Here is a 13,505-nt window from a genome sequence, read left to right as displayed (position 1 = left end):
TAGTTTGCAACTGTATTACGGTGGTAGAAAATGATGGAAACCCGCATGAAAACACCCGTATATAGCTTAATTATGTTTTATTGGTAATTTTTCATTGTTTATTGTTTAAACTAAACCAAAAAGCATGACAATTTATAATATAATTCAGTGGAATAAGGTACATGCCAAATATTCTCAATTTACATATATGTATTACCAAAAACAAGGAGCAATTTTACATGGAATACTATTCATAATTATCAAGTAACATTATAACTAAACCAAATTTACACTCTGTTTTGCAAAAGAGAGTTATGTGAAGCTGAGCCAGTTACGATTGAATAGCCAATTAGATGGTGCAGGAAATTATGTCCTTAATTACATTAAAAAAGTTTTCTTTTTATTAAATTTACAATCACAAGATTTTTTTGTTTGTTTCGAAGATACTCTGATGTTGTATTCTTTATGTTGCTGTTCTGTTGCAAAAGCCAGCAGCGGTTGCGTGCAAAATTTGACTAATACAATGGCAAAAATAGTACTAGGGAGATAGGCGGGCGGTCAGAAACATGAGTTATTAAATACAAGTACACAGAGCATACATATTCATAGAACGGTTACTTAGGTCTTAGGAAGTTGGGTATATTGGTAAAGCCTTTGCCAGAGGCCCGTTTAGAGTCTGCTGATGTTGATCTGAATCTGAACTTTGCATCCTATCAATTAATTAATTACTATGCTGTTTTGCTGAAATTGTTTTACTTAATTATAGAACACTTTCCTCTGTCGTCCTTTGTGTTACTTGCTTCTCATGTTCATTATTATGTTGGAAATATTATTTAATAATATAGATTGTGTAATTCTCCAGGCTGCGTTGTTACATTAGCACTGACAGTTGTCAGGGTTTCCAGGACGATTGTTTTGCGAGCCCAAGGTGATCTGATCGGGGAAATCGTTGATAACCTCAGCCTGTGCAAGATTGAGACGTTAGTTTTGTTGCAGGACAGCCAGGTTAAAAAGGGCTACTCACCTCCGCCTCCAACTCCAGCGCATTCTTGGCTATGACCTGAAACGCCATCTCCACGTTGAAGCCCTCCTTGGCGGACGTCTCGTAATAGGGTATGTCGTTCTTCGATTGGCACCACTGCTGCGCCCGACGAGTAGACACCTGGCGGTTGTCGAGGTCCACTTTGTTGCCCAATACCACAAAGGGGAAGTGCTCGGGATCGCGTGGACTGGCCTGTATGAGGAACTCGTCGCGCCACGAGTCGAGATTCTTGAAGGAGTTGGGCGCCGTCACATCGTAGACCAACACGCAGCAGTCGGCGCCGCGGTAGAATGCCACTCCAAGCGACTGGAAACGTTCCTGACCAGCAGTGTCCCAGATCTGGTATAAAAATTGTAGGGTTTAAGTCACTGATTTAGACAGTTTCCCAAATCTAATGGCTCACCTGCATTGTGACAACGCGGTCGTTGACCACCACCTCTTTCGTGCAGAAGTCCGCTCCGATTGTGGCTTTGTATTGGTTGGAGAAGCGTTTGTTTACATACTGATTCATGAGCGAAGTCTTGCCCACACTGCTGTCGCCGAGAATAATGACTTTCAGCAGGGATTTCTTACGACCAGACATTTCGATGTATTTTGTGGGGTTGGCTTACTTGAGGGTTTCTCTTTTGGCTTTTGGGGCTGTAAGTCACAGAAAGATATTGATTGCATGTTAAAAATACTTTTGGTATTTTCTTTAATTCAATTAAGCAGGTAACTGAATTAGACGTGGAGTTCGGAGAATATATATTCTTTATAATCTTTTTAGCAAAGAGATTGAAGCTTTTCCAAATCTAAGTCTATAAGGTATTTGAATTGTTGATCAACCTGGGCAGAGTCCATCTGCCGATAACTCGAAGCCATTAAAGACTAATGAGATTAGCAAGTGAAGTTTATTTAAAAATCTTTTTTCTTTATGTATAAGACAAGAATTAGAATTTTTGATACAAATTCAATCCTCGCTTATACCCTTTAAAAAGGCAGAATTTACAGATTTCGAAGTTCGGTGACAGCTGTAACATGTTTGTAAAACCAGACAACATGACGCAGGTTGGTGCCATGATCCATTGAGCTGGGTGATAAACACAAAACCATGAGTCATTCTCAGTGAGTGATCGCTGGACTGTGATAATAGGAGGTGGGGGCGGAAGGAAGCAACCGCATCGGGGCGATTAAACGGGATCACTACTATTTGCTGGCGCAGCGGAGAAAGTGCGCAGAGCACAGACAAAGACAGCGCCACTCAGCCTGAAATACCAGGAAACACAGCAGGGAAAACGCCCATTTCCTCGATTTTCTGACCCTAGAGGGGGAGTAACATGGGTCAATCGAAAATAGTGCGAAATTGGGTTCTCAGTGGACAGATAACCTTCCACATTCTCTCCGCCCCCTCTTTGGAGTCCATGAACAACTTGTTTTTGTGCTCCACCACCACCATCACACCACCATTTGCGTTGGTGTACGTGGGCCTTTGTGTGTACGTTTTTCGTTTGTGTGTATTTTTGATGTGGGGCTCCAATGGCATTTTCCATGCACTTTTAGTCTGCTGCGTAACACTATTTTGGTGGCTGCGCTTTCGCTTTTCACTTTATTTCTTTGGCACTGGCACTTACTTTGAACACTATTGAACACTCGACGAGCTATTTCTTTGTGGTGCGCCTCGATTTTACTAAAATGTTTAATTAATTACGCAGTGAATTTTGTTGTTGTCTCGCTAGGAGAATCGCTCTCATCTCTACTGGTCAGTACGGGCAATCGATGGCGTAATCGATTTAACTATCGATAGGCATTGCCATATCTTCCCGCTGCCGTTAGCTAACACTTTTTTGTGTGTCCAATTAACGAATTGTATCCTATTTTTGTTGAATTTATCACTGAAAAATATTGAAGAACCACCAAAAACAAAAAGCTGCCAAACGCTGGTCTTCCGCGCTTAAAAAGGAAGCTATCATCGACATGGCCACGCTTCCGCCGCGCAAGAGTCAGACGCCTACGAGAATCTGCATTTCCAAGCAGCATCTGACGCCGCTCCAAACATTGCTTCAAATGGGCTTTCCAAGACATAGGGCGTGAGTTTTCTATATAGCCAGTTGAATGTCACCACTTCCTCGAAGTACCTCCCACATAAAGAGGCTTTGGAGCTTGGAGTGCGACCTCCAATCGGCTGCAGCTCCAGAGAATCAGAGTATTGATTTTTTTGTTTGCAACTACACAGGGAGAAAGCACTGGCTTCCACGGGCAATCGAGGAGTCCAGATTGCGTCCGATTGGCTGCTGGCCCATGTCAACGATGCCACCTTGGACGAGTGTGCCCCCAGGGAGTACATCATATATGCATGTCCCACGGGTCCGTTTCTGCAGCAGCTGGAGGAATTCTGGGCCAAATCGCGCCAAATGTGCGGCTGGAATGGAGCTCACAACTACGTCCCCCACATAACCCTGGTGTCCTTTTTTAAGGTGAGCTTAGGCAGGATCTTTCTGGCTATATTTACTGCAACGATATCTATTACAGGCCCCCGATGAGTGCTCGCTGCAGTTGTCCAAGGCTCTTAAGCAAGTGGTGGACATGACGGGCGCTTTGTTGGATCGGCCCCTAAAGCTCGAGCCCTACATGAGCCAGAACTTTATGGGTTTCTTTGTGGCCGAGGAGGATGCCAATTATCTCAAGCGTCTGGCCTTGCAGTACGTCAAGGAGGTGTCCAACTCAAGTACGAACTTTCCTTCTGTTGGTTGCACTCTCTTTGGGTTGTTTTGGTTTACCTTTCACGTTCTGTTTGATTCAATTCGGTTGATGGTTTCCCATTTTTCGGAGTGGCTTACACGGTTATGTTGTTCTCCTCTCTCCCTGCACACTAATCTCTGGATACCTGGATAATGGGTAATGCTGCGCAGTTATAAGCGATACCTATGAGCAGTTGGACGCAATTGTGGCCTGCTTTCCCTGGTGCGGAGCTGTGTCCTCGGGCACCCGCTGCATTCCGCGCAGCAGTCGATGTAAGCCATTAGTTTGCATTAAATTCATATCTGACTCACCACTGTCCACACTTTCTTATCACTCGATGCATGTCCCACTCGCACTAGCACAAGCTTACTAATCTATACACCCTATGGTAAAATTCGACATGACACTGCTAATTGTAGTGTATTGTTATTAGCAGTAAAATCTGAAGATAACAAGGTGGGTCGATTTTTTTTCTTTTAAGTTTCAAAGCTATTTTTTTGTTTGTTAAGCTGATAAGTTAGTCTTACGCCTTTTGATTTTTCATAATTATTTGTGATTATATACGTATTTATCTTTTAATAAATATATTAAATTTACCATAATTCATTATTTGAGACTCCTAAATAACGATAGGTTTCATCTCATATAAAGTGATCTGGTGATATTCTCATTTTATAAAAGCAGATTACTTTTCGTAACTACGATTCCTTATCAAAAAATCGACTCACCCTGCTAGATACAAACGCTTATAAGCAGCACCGCTTTCGTTGCCATTCAGTAATCGTTTGCCCCGCTTTCCGATCGGCCACTAATTGCTTCTGACTCCCGTAGCCATTTCACTCGAGCCACACGTAAAGAGCCTGCACCTGACGCTTGCCTACCAGTTCCCGCAGGCACAGTTCAATGCACTGAAAGCACTTGTGGAGACACTAGACGCCGGCTGCGCCTCCAATTGGGAACTTCGTCTATATTCACGCGATCCGCGGCTCGCCACCAAACAAGTTAGAACTCTATGCTGTTCATCCAGGATGCGTTCTAATCCCTTATTGTAATTTTGTAGGTCCAGAAAGTCGTCTATCCACACAACCCGCACGAGACGGATGAACTGGAGCTGCGCATCGGCGACTACATCTACTTAAACACCGAGGTGGTGGACAGTTCCAGCGACGGTTGGGCTGAGGGAATATCCTGGTTGACTGGAAGCACGGGACACCTGCCCGTCAACTACACAGAACGCACTGCCGAATCGGACGCCTGGACCTTGCACCGAGTGGTTCAACTGTCCAAAAGCGTCGCCTCCTCCCTGACTTCTGCCGAGGATCTGGACATTGTGGACGGACGTAGCATTTCGACCGAGCCCGAGGAACGTCAGCGTGAGTTGCATTATAATTGATTAATAAAATGTGAACCTTTCTGGATAAGTTAAGAGGGCCTGTCGAAGATTCATTTTTAAGTTTTCGAAAAAGTATGTTTTATAAATAAACGCTATAATGAGTGTTGGCGAATTATACACCATTTCTGCAGCGTCACTTAATACATAATTATCATAATGTTAATAATTTAAGCTAAATTCCAGCTCGGCGGCACGAAGAAATTCGTTTTAGTTAAGCTTTAAAGGGTCTCATTAATATCCAATTAATATTCAATTAAATGGTGGGGGATTTACCCCCATTTTGTACACAAAAAACTTAAATATGTGAAGTAGTATCTTACTTAAGTGTCACCTTTTTCATTCCTCTACAGATACAGCACATCCCGAGATAATTGAAGGCTCTTCGTTTGAGGAATCCGAGCAGAGCGTAGAAAAGTATTTGCGACAAACCCTAAAGCCTTGCCTGGAACTGCCCTCCGTGCAACTGCTCAATAACCACAACTTGGCCCATCAGCACAACCCGAATACTCCCACGATCGAAATTACGACCAATATGTCTTCCTGCTCCACCTCCGCGTCCAAGCAGCCTGTGGACGAGATTTTGGTGGAACCACCGGCACCCCAACCGCCGCGTCCGGATGACACGCTCAGCGTCCACTCAGATCACTCGCTACATCCTGGTTCACTGGATGCCTCGCATGCCAAGAATCGAAAGATATACATCATGCGGCATGGAGAGCGCGTCGACTTCACTTTTGGCACATGGATTCCATACTGCTTCGATGAGTTTGGAAACTATATGAGGAAGGATCTGAACATGCCGAAGACGCTGCCGCGCCGGAAGAATAGTCCCGAGGGCTGGCAAAATGACTCACCGCTGACCAACGTCGGTGTCTATCAGGCAAATCTTATTGGACAGGCTTTGTTTGAGGCCCAGGTCCAGATTGACCATGTCTACTGTTCGCCGTCGTATCGCTGCATCCAGACCTGCACTAGTGCTCTGGAGGGGCTAAAGCTCACGGGCAAGCACAAGATCAAGCTGGAGCCGGGGCTGTTCGAATGGATGGCCTGGTACCCCAGCGGAGTTCCCGATTGGCTGACCAAGAACGAGCTGACCGAGGCTAAGTACGACGTGGATTTGGACTACGAGCCATTGCAGCCATCGTCAGATCTGACCGCTCGCCTCAAGGAGTCCACGGAACAGTTTTATGAGCGCAATCATGATGTTATCCTGCAGCTGCTGGAACAGACGAGTAATAAGCCCCATTTCCTCTTAAGCTGTATACCCTTAATGTGTAATTCATTCTTTTCCAGCTGGTAACATTTTGGTTGTGGCCCATGCTACCACACTGGACACCTGCTCCCGGCAGCTGACCGGTGGAGTTCCACGAAGCTCTAACGAACTGCGCCAGGTGATCCATAAAATCCCTTACTGCAGCCTGGCCACGGTGGAGCAGGTGGACGGGGTCTGGAAGCTAGTGGAGCCCGAGTGCCTGCCGGTGACGCACTCGAAGAACCCGCGCTTCGAGTGGAACGCCTTGTCGACCACCTAGTGCCAGTGCTTAGAGCAGTTTCTGTGCAAGCATTGAGACTGAGACTCGATTGGGATGGACCAGGAGGTGAATCACACACGGACGGAACTATAAGTAAATTTTTTGTTTAGCTATCTGAGACTTCTATGTTTTACTGCTCGGAATTTGGCACTGCATTAAGTTGATTGTACTGCCATATACATTGAAAGTTATTTAGACTACAATGCGATGGAATGCGATTTTGTTGCTATATATAGACAAATCCATCTATTACAATTGCCCTGCTTGTTGAAAAGCTAGCTGAATGGACTCATACTTTATTGCAATCAACGCGATCTATTGACTATATATTGAATATATACATTTATACCATACGCCAGTAATTATATTAATTGAGCGCTTGCTCATCGCTTTAGCCATAGATTAACTTGCTCTGTTACTAGCTTAGTTGTTAAACCACTTGATTAGCCTTGCTGCGTAGCGCAGCTTTTTTTTTAGCAATATATCCAAGAGGCAGACTTGTCTTGGCAACCTGTTGAGATTACTCCATACGTAAAGCCCAAACATATATCGATATTATCGACTAGATTTAGAAGTACAAACCCATGTAACAACGCACAGCATAATGGAACAATAAACAATACACATTGAATACGTGTAAGCCAAAACATTAAGGTGTAAACTCCATTTGCTTCCACGACCCCCAAGAGTAAGGACGGATAATATTTTGCATTGTCATGTGCGACTCGGATGGGGTCGACCTTTATTTAATGCGCATAGAATTAGAATTAGTAATGTAATTGGTTTAGTTGTTAAATCTATTAATATAATTGCTGAACATTTTACTTGAATTACATATCTGCGTTTTTGTATTGTATTGATTCGGTAATATATATCCCTATATATATGCTTGTTTTGTTTAGTTTGTGTGTGTTTGATTTAAAAGAGAAACCAGCAAGGCCGCGGCTACAACATTGATCAAAGTAATCCGATTAAAAGGGGATTCAACCTATTGATTATTAACTTTTCGATTTTTTTGTTCGAAATTTTTTACGGATTTGCCGCTTAAGTATATCAAGCATTAATTGGTATATTTAATAAAAGGCGTTCATCTCGCGCCCGTTTTGGAGAACTTGTAAGGGCTTTAAATGGTAGTTAAAGGTGTAAAAACTCAAAACTCGGATCAAGCGACCGGCCGCCAAGCTGGCCCAAACTCAAAGGCTAGCAACAGCAGGAGGACGACGGCTAGCAAGCCTGCCCTCAGCCAGGATCATCGCCTCACCGCCGGCCTGTCCAATTGTTAGCACTGCACCTTGCCGAACTGGGCGCGTCGCTCCTGGTGCTCGCGGTACTCTTTGTAGTGCATCTGGATCTCCTGCGAGCGGTAGCGCGTGAGCTTGATGGACTTTCTAAGCTCCTGGGTAATGGCAGCCCGATAGCCACCTTTGCGTAAAAGTGAGTCAATGGTCTGTAGCTGATCCCAGCCTTGTTCGGTGGCCACCTGCGGCAAATAAGTGGCCGTGCGCTTGCAGCCACGCTCCGTAAGGAACTCGATGCGGATGCCATGGACACCTAGCTGCCAGTCCAGGTGGCCCTGGGCCTCCTCGAAGTTCTGTAGAATCGAGACCGAGACAGTAAGACGCGGCAACTCGTCCCTGGAGATTGGGGCGAATCGAGAGTCCTTAAAAGCGCTGGTCAAGGCGTACTCGCGCAGTCCGTGATGGAGTTCCATGGCACTGAACGTGCCAATGCAGCCGCGCAGCCTCTTGTCGCGCCCAATCTTCCAGGTCACAAACAGCGGGTAGGCATCGTTGCTGAAGACGGGCACCGACGGTCCATCTACGTTGTTCAGCTCGCAGTCGAGCACCTCGAAGCAGAAGAGGCACATGTCCGGCACCGCCACGCTCTTCATTCCGTGGCCATTGGAGAACCGCTGCGGCTGGTGAACCATCTGCTGATGCTGGTACTCCGCATCTCCGTTGCTGGAGTGCGGCTGCTGCTGGTAGTTGTTGTAGTGGGAGTTGGACATTCTGCTCCTCAGGAGGTCAAGTACACTAATTACGTTAGGTAGGTATATTAAGGTTAACAGCTAATGGCAGTGCACGTTGATGCTCTAAGTTCAATTAATACAACAGAACAGCCCCAGTAGGAGTTGCCACAGAAACGCCGCCAGTCCTCTAATCTTCTGAAAATCGGTGGGGCTGTTAGTAAAGTTTAGTCTTAACTTTTGGCCTTGGCTTACCTTGTACTGGGTAAACTAGGTCACCCGCTGCCCTCCAGTCTACGCTAACTTCTAGCCTGTGAATCCTGGCACCTTGCTCTTGATCCGGACCTCGTTCCCGTGTTCCTTGGCTGCCGTCCTGCTGCTAGTTAGCTCATAAGCACCTCATTGATCTGCGTCCGCTGGTTCTGCGTCTGCAAAGGATCAGACCGAGAATAGAGAATGGGGTAGGGTGCTCCTCGGGGTTTTCCTTGCACACTCAAGCAAGCGATCGTCACCTTTTCGTTTCACAACAGCCTCTATAGGAAAGTCCGGGAAGTGGGGAAAGTCGGAGGAGAAAGCCCCCTTCCCTTTCCCAGCCTATCGCATTAATTGCTCTTTGTTCGCCCTGGCTGTTCCCCCACCCCCGCGCTGTCTACGACCCACGCCCAACACATGCGCGCGGCCCTTTGTTCTGGCTGGCTTATCTGGCAACCAAAGAGCTCCAGAAGTACCCCGCAAGTACTCTATTTTACCTTTTTTTAATGTAAACAAATTTTACACTTTTTTACGAGTTCAGGGCGAACTAGAGATGGACTTTCGAGAGCCAGGGCCTCCTGCGTATATTTCGATGAACTCGCATTCCGATGCAAGCGGTTACTGCGCGCTGTTCAACACTACTTATCGATAACAGCGAGAAGTGCATTATTGCTTCCGTGCAAATTGTATTGTTAAATTTAAGTTTTTGTTTAAAAGACAAAATGGCCTTGGCCAATGTGCTGCAGCTGAGCCAGATCGCTGGCCATGTCATCCTGTTCATCCTGTCGCTGTGCATCATTGTGCCATTGTTTATCAACCTCGACCAATTCTGGTACGGAAGTGCGCAGTTTTCTCTTCGCCCCTAGTAAATAATTGAACACCTTCATTTTCCACAGTGGACACTGTCTCCTCTTCACGACTGGCAAATGGCGGGAGGAGGATGGCATGTTCGATGTCCAGTGGGCCTCTAGTGGCTTCTGCAACTTCCCTCTGATTACCGGATTCTTCCTACTCATCATTTCGGTGGTGCAGATATACAGGTGTGTACCTTAGAACGATTAATGAGTACACAGTACTCTATCAAGCTTTACGATTTATTATTTTGTAGATATGCCCGCATGAAGGAGGAGGCCTCGTTCATAGCCCTCTTCGTTGATGTCGTCTTGGGCATCTGGATGCTGGCCATGTCTATCCTGTCGGCTATATTTATTACCCTGGGTTTCATTGTTTGGTGCGATGGCATGACCCAGAGATTCCCGTCCTGCGCTATTTCTGCGGGCCAGAACATTATCCGCGGCGACACGGAGAAGATTAACACCTCGGGATTCTACATCGAAATGGGCACCACACAGGTAAGATTACACAAGACAACAGAATTCAACTTTGTATAGATTGCAGGAACCACTGCTTACTTAGTTGTCCAATGCAGTTGACCTTTTGACATACTTCTAATTGATTTTCTTAATCATTTCTAGTTTGGAGCCTGGGGCTCATTCGCTATTTCCGTGGGAATCGGCGTCATCGCCCTGCTGAAACTTATCGACAACCACCAGGTGCGCAACATCAAGGTTTCCATGTACTTGGAGCGCCAGCGGTTGGTGAATCAGCAGCAGTACGATGGCAGGTCAACCCCCCCAATCGTCTCGAACGCCTCATCCGATTCGGAGCAGAACAAATAGTTGACGTTTGTGACCAGCCAGCAGTTTGTAATTCTCTATGTATTTCTCATCATGTGCGTTGTAATCATTTTTTGTCATTTGGCTCTCGTCTTTATCATCGAGGCAGAAACACGGCAGCACACCCTATATATGTAGTGAAGCTCGAAACTAACTTACGATATTAGCCCTAGATTAAATGCAATTTACGTGATATGTATTGTATATATATTTAATTGATTATTCCACGTTACAAATATAGTAAAAATACAATTATTATTAATTAAGTGTCAAATTTTTAAGCCGTAGACCAGCTGATAATTGGGGACTGCTTAGAAAGTTTAGATTTCACATTTGAATTCGGCTTCTTAATTTCAGGGGTCATCCATGATAAATATCCGCTTAACGACAACTTGCAACTTTAGATAAATTAAAACAAAAAAATTTTTTTAAATAGCATTAATCAGCTATTTGTATGAGTTTAAAAGTTCCATACACCCCTATCAAATAAAATAATAAAAATAATTTATTTAAACACCAATGTGTAAAGCAAAAGACTCAAGTGAATAAAAGGTTAAAAGTTAATAATTAATGTGGATATAATTTTAAGTATTATTATTAACGCTAAAAATTAGTTTTTTTGGGATAAAATTGTCTAAGCTAGGAATGTCGTACCTCTTTAGACTCGTTATCAAATTGGAAAGATTGTTTATTTCTGACCGATATTCGTCAAAAATAATGATGTAACCCCTTATAATAAATGTTGTAAGATGCACAACAAATTCTGTGGCTGAGGACTGGGTCTTCGTTTGGCCAAGAAACACTTTAAAAATGTAATATTTTTGCAAAAAATCTATATCCTTTAGATGCTATAGCGACCACCTGGTCTAATTTAATAAAATAGCTGAAAGAAATTGTTTGGTTCTCGCTGTTTCTGTCTTATACATATAATGTTTTATCGCAATTTTGAATATACCCTCTAACTGCTAGATGTATGCAATATGGCAGTACGGTTCTTGTATTTTTATTGCGTATTCTGATCTTGATAAAAATAACCGATCGGGCTTTTATATCCTTTGGCTGCCATAGAAACGCTCGGGTTAAATTGGGTTGTATCTCGCCGTTTTTGCCTAATACGATGGTTTTATATCATTTCAGATCCATCCCCTAAGTTGATTATATCCAATATGTATAATTGCGCAACGGTATTAAAACTTCGGCTTGCGATAGCTAGTCCGTTTTTGCTTCAAATACTATTGCTGATAAATATGTCCGGGTAAATACTTACTTATCGGGAACCTCCCCAACAAATCCAAAGCGTGTAAAGCACAATTCAGTAATAATACAATCAAAACAATATGTTATGTCAGTTACATTTATTTTGCAGTTATCTTTTGTGTTGTGTGTGTTTTTTTGTTGTTGATGTCATTCGAATCTGTCTCAATGTCAAACGGTTTTAGGTTTGGATTTCACGTTTGCATTGCAACATAATGTTCTTATAGACATTAAAGCGACGCTATTGTACATTTAATATTAAATTCCGTATTTGCTTGCGTAGTCTGTTACAATTCAATTAAAAATTTCTTGATCGCATGGCATTTATAGCCCCTGATCGCTGTATTTTTGCATCTAAATTCAATCATTGCCTGCACCGAGTTTGTTTCTTAAATGTGGAGCAAAAATGGTGGAGATTTACTTTTGTTATAGAGAAAAATAGTTACTTGTACATTTACGGGCTTTGCGCAGCTGAATCTTCTCGATACTGTATCTGCATCTACGACTGCTTGGAGTTTGGTTTTCTGTTTTCTGTTATCTTTTCCTGTTTTCTGGCATTCATGAAACAATTTCTGGGTTCTTACAATTAACACTACATCAATGTATGTACTATAATTAGTATTTTTAGTTTTTGCGTTTTTTTTTGTTTTATGGGTAATCATGTTTTGGATTTCTTTGAATAGCATATTATTTAAACTTACATTCTATTTTTGGTTTTTCTGTGTTTTTCATATTTTGTTTTATATCTTTCTTTTTTTTTCTTTTAAATACATTTAAAAAACATAACGCAAGGGTGTAAAAAACGATGTGCAGTGTGTTCTTGTTGCGGTTTCTCTTTGTACGAAATGAGGCGATATAAACCAAATCTCCTGCGGGCTGCGATTCAATTTGCTGGGGGCTAATCGATCCAGTAGATGCCAATTTTGGAAGGCATCCTGGAGGATGGGCCGGATGACGACGCCGCGGAGCCTAAAGCGTCGAAGGCAACGCAATCTGGGATGATTGTGGGTCGAATTGTAAAGCAAAATCATAGGTTTTTAATGGTCAAATATAAAAATTGGCTCTGGCGCATGTTTCGTTCAATCCATTGCATAGCCGACGACTGGCGGCCCCGGGCGTGTCCTCCGATCTCTGCCAGAAGAGCAGAGACGTATGTCACGGAAATCGGTCGAGTGTGCTCCGATTAACCCCAGGCACTGAGCCCCTTAATCGCAGCCGGAGGTGATAAGCAGAACGCAAAGGGTGGTGTTTTTCTTCTTTTTTTGTTTTTGGTGTGTTAAGCTCAAACTCCCGCCCTGCCGCCACCCCACCCCCCCATCCGACTTAGAATCCGGACCTGAGGGCGGAGCCAGCAGAATGGGCCTGGATTTGGTTTTTGGTGAACACTGCCATGCGATTTCCGTGACCTTTCCATGGCAGTGCGTGTATGAAGGCTTGGGGGGAAAAACTCTTGTCTGTTTGTGGGCGTGTGTCCGCGGTGTGACCTTGTGTGGGCGGCGGGCCGGCAGCCGGGTGCGTCCCGCTCCCTGTGTGATCCGGCTATTCCCGCACCCAACTGGACCACGTCGTCACTTTGTGTAGTGTGCCAGGGATGAGCCGAGTGCGCAGGCGAATAGTCGCTTGGGCGGGGGATCCGCACTCGACCCCGCCCTGGCCTCCATCCCTCACATCGTTTGTGGCGTGTATATGTGTG

The 13,505-nt window shown here is 44.3% G+C and overlaps 4 protein-coding genes across 6 annotated transcripts; 2 read left to right on the top strand and 2 right to left on the bottom strand.

Moving 5' to 3' along the window:
• Positions 1-60: 60 nt before the first annotated feature.
• Positions 61-2,762, bottom strand: LOC108044131 (ras-related protein Rab-7a). The gene is made up of 4 exons (XM_017123012.2): positions 2,632-2,762; positions 1,425-1,660; positions 1,004-1,360; positions 61-942 (listed from the first exon to the last, which is right to left on the bottom strand). Exons 2-4 carry the CDS (start codon positions 1,602-1,604, stop codon positions 856-858), a joined length of 624 nt encoding a protein of 207 aa, XP_016978501.1. The 5' UTR covers positions 1,605-1,660; positions 2,632-2,762; the 3' UTR covers positions 61-855.
• Positions 2,763-2,828: 66 nt separating this feature from the next.
• Positions 2,829-6,782, top strand: LOC108044127 (protein UBASH3A homolog). Of its 2 annotated transcripts, XM_017123006.2 has the most exons (8): positions 2,829-3,087; positions 3,234-3,474; positions 3,530-3,725; positions 3,910-4,011; positions 4,571-4,740; positions 4,800-5,112; positions 5,483-6,364; positions 6,426-6,782. In XM_017123006.2, exons 1-8 carry the CDS (start codon positions 2,975-2,977, stop codon positions 6,662-6,664), a joined length of 2,256 nt encoding a protein of 751 aa, XP_016978495.1. In that variant the 5' UTR covers positions 2,829-2,974; the 3' UTR covers positions 6,665-6,782. The 2 variants fall into 2 exon arrangements, with proteins under 2 accessions (XP_016978495.1, XP_016978496.1); XM_017123007.2 differs by lacking the exon at positions 3,910-4,011 and having other exon boundaries at positions 2,830-3,087.
• A 586-nt stretch (positions 6,783-7,368) lies between these two features.
• LOC108044130 (uncharacterized protein CG5902) lies at positions 7,369-9,505 on the bottom strand. Of its 2 annotated transcripts, none has more exons than XM_017123010.2 (3): positions 9,380-9,505; positions 8,886-9,058; positions 7,369-8,828 (listed from the first exon to the last, which is right to left on the bottom strand). In XM_017123010.2, exon 3 carries the CDS (start codon positions 8,670-8,672, stop codon positions 7,944-7,946), a length of 729 nt encoding a protein of 242 aa, XP_016978499.1. In that variant the 5' UTR covers positions 8,673-8,828; positions 8,886-9,058; positions 9,380-9,505; the 3' UTR covers positions 7,369-7,943. The 2 variants fall into 2 exon arrangements, with proteins under 2 accessions (XP_016978499.1, XP_016978500.1); XM_017123011.2 differs by lacking the exon at positions 9,380-9,505 and adding an exon at positions 9,143-9,338.
• A 9-nt stretch (positions 9,506-9,514) lies between these two features.
• LOC108044128 (transmembrane protein 179) lies at positions 9,515-10,820 on the top strand. The gene is made up of 4 exons (XM_017123008.2): positions 9,515-9,714; positions 9,779-9,922; positions 9,991-10,234; positions 10,358-10,820. The coding sequence occupies exons 1-4, from the start codon at positions 9,605-9,607 to the stop codon at positions 10,559-10,561; spliced, it is 702 nt and encodes a 233-aa protein (XP_016978497.1). The 5' UTR covers positions 9,515-9,604; the 3' UTR covers positions 10,562-10,820.
• The last annotated feature ends 2,685 nt before the right edge of the window (positions 10,821-13,505 follow it).

This window comes from Drosophila rhopaloa, unplaced genomic scaffold, assembly GCF_018152115.1.
Source record: "Drosophila rhopaloa isolate 14029-0021.01 unplaced genomic scaffold, ASM1815211v1 contig_178, whole genome shotgun sequence".
Lineage (NCBI taxonomy): Eukaryota > Metazoa > Arthropoda > Insecta > Diptera > Drosophilidae > Drosophila > Drosophila rhopaloa.
This window is presented reverse-complemented; position numbering and strand designations above follow the sequence as displayed.

Excerpts from the sequence above, each read along its gene's own strand:
- LOC108044130 (XM_017123010.2), bottom strand. The coding sequence starts at position 8,672 with ATGTCCAACTCCCACTACAACAACTACCAGCAGCAGCCGCACTCCAGC.
- LOC108044127 (XM_017123006.2), top strand. The coding sequence starts at position 2,975 with ATGGCCACGCTTCCGCCGCGCAAGAGTCAGACGCCTACGAGAATCTGC. Across the intron at positions 4,741-4,799 it reads CGCGGCTCGCCACCAAACAA|GTCCAGAAAGTCGTCTATCC; the intron begins GTTAGAACTCTA and ends GTAATTTTGTAG. Across the intron at positions 5,113-5,482 it reads CGAGCCCGAGGAACGTCAGC|ATACAGCACATCCCGAGATA; the intron begins GTGAGTTGCATT and ends ATTCCTCTACAG.
- LOC108044131 (XM_017123012.2), bottom strand. The coding sequence starts at position 1,604 with ATGTCTGGTCGTAAGAAATCCCTGCTGAAAGTCATTATTCTCGGCGAC. Across the intron at positions 1,361-1,424 it reads ACCGCGTTGTCACAATGCAG|ATCTGGGACACTGCTGGTCA; the intron begins GTGAGCCATTAG and ends TTTTTATACCAG. Across the intron at positions 943-1,003 it reads CGCTGGAGTTGGAGGCGGAG|GCTGAGGTTATCAACGATTT; the intron begins GTGAGTAGCCCT and ends AATCTTGCACAG.
- LOC108044128 (XM_017123008.2), top strand. The coding sequence starts at position 9,605 with ATGGCCTTGGCCAATGTGCTGCAGCTGAGCCAGATCGCTGGCCATGTC. Across the intron at positions 9,715-9,778 it reads ATCAACCTCGACCAATTCTG|TGGACACTGTCTCCTCTTCA; the intron begins GTACGGAAGTGC and ends CATTTTCCACAG. Across the intron at positions 10,235-10,357 it reads TCGAAATGGGCACCACACAG|TTTGGAGCCTGGGGCTCATT; the intron begins GTAAGATTACAC and ends AATCATTTCTAG.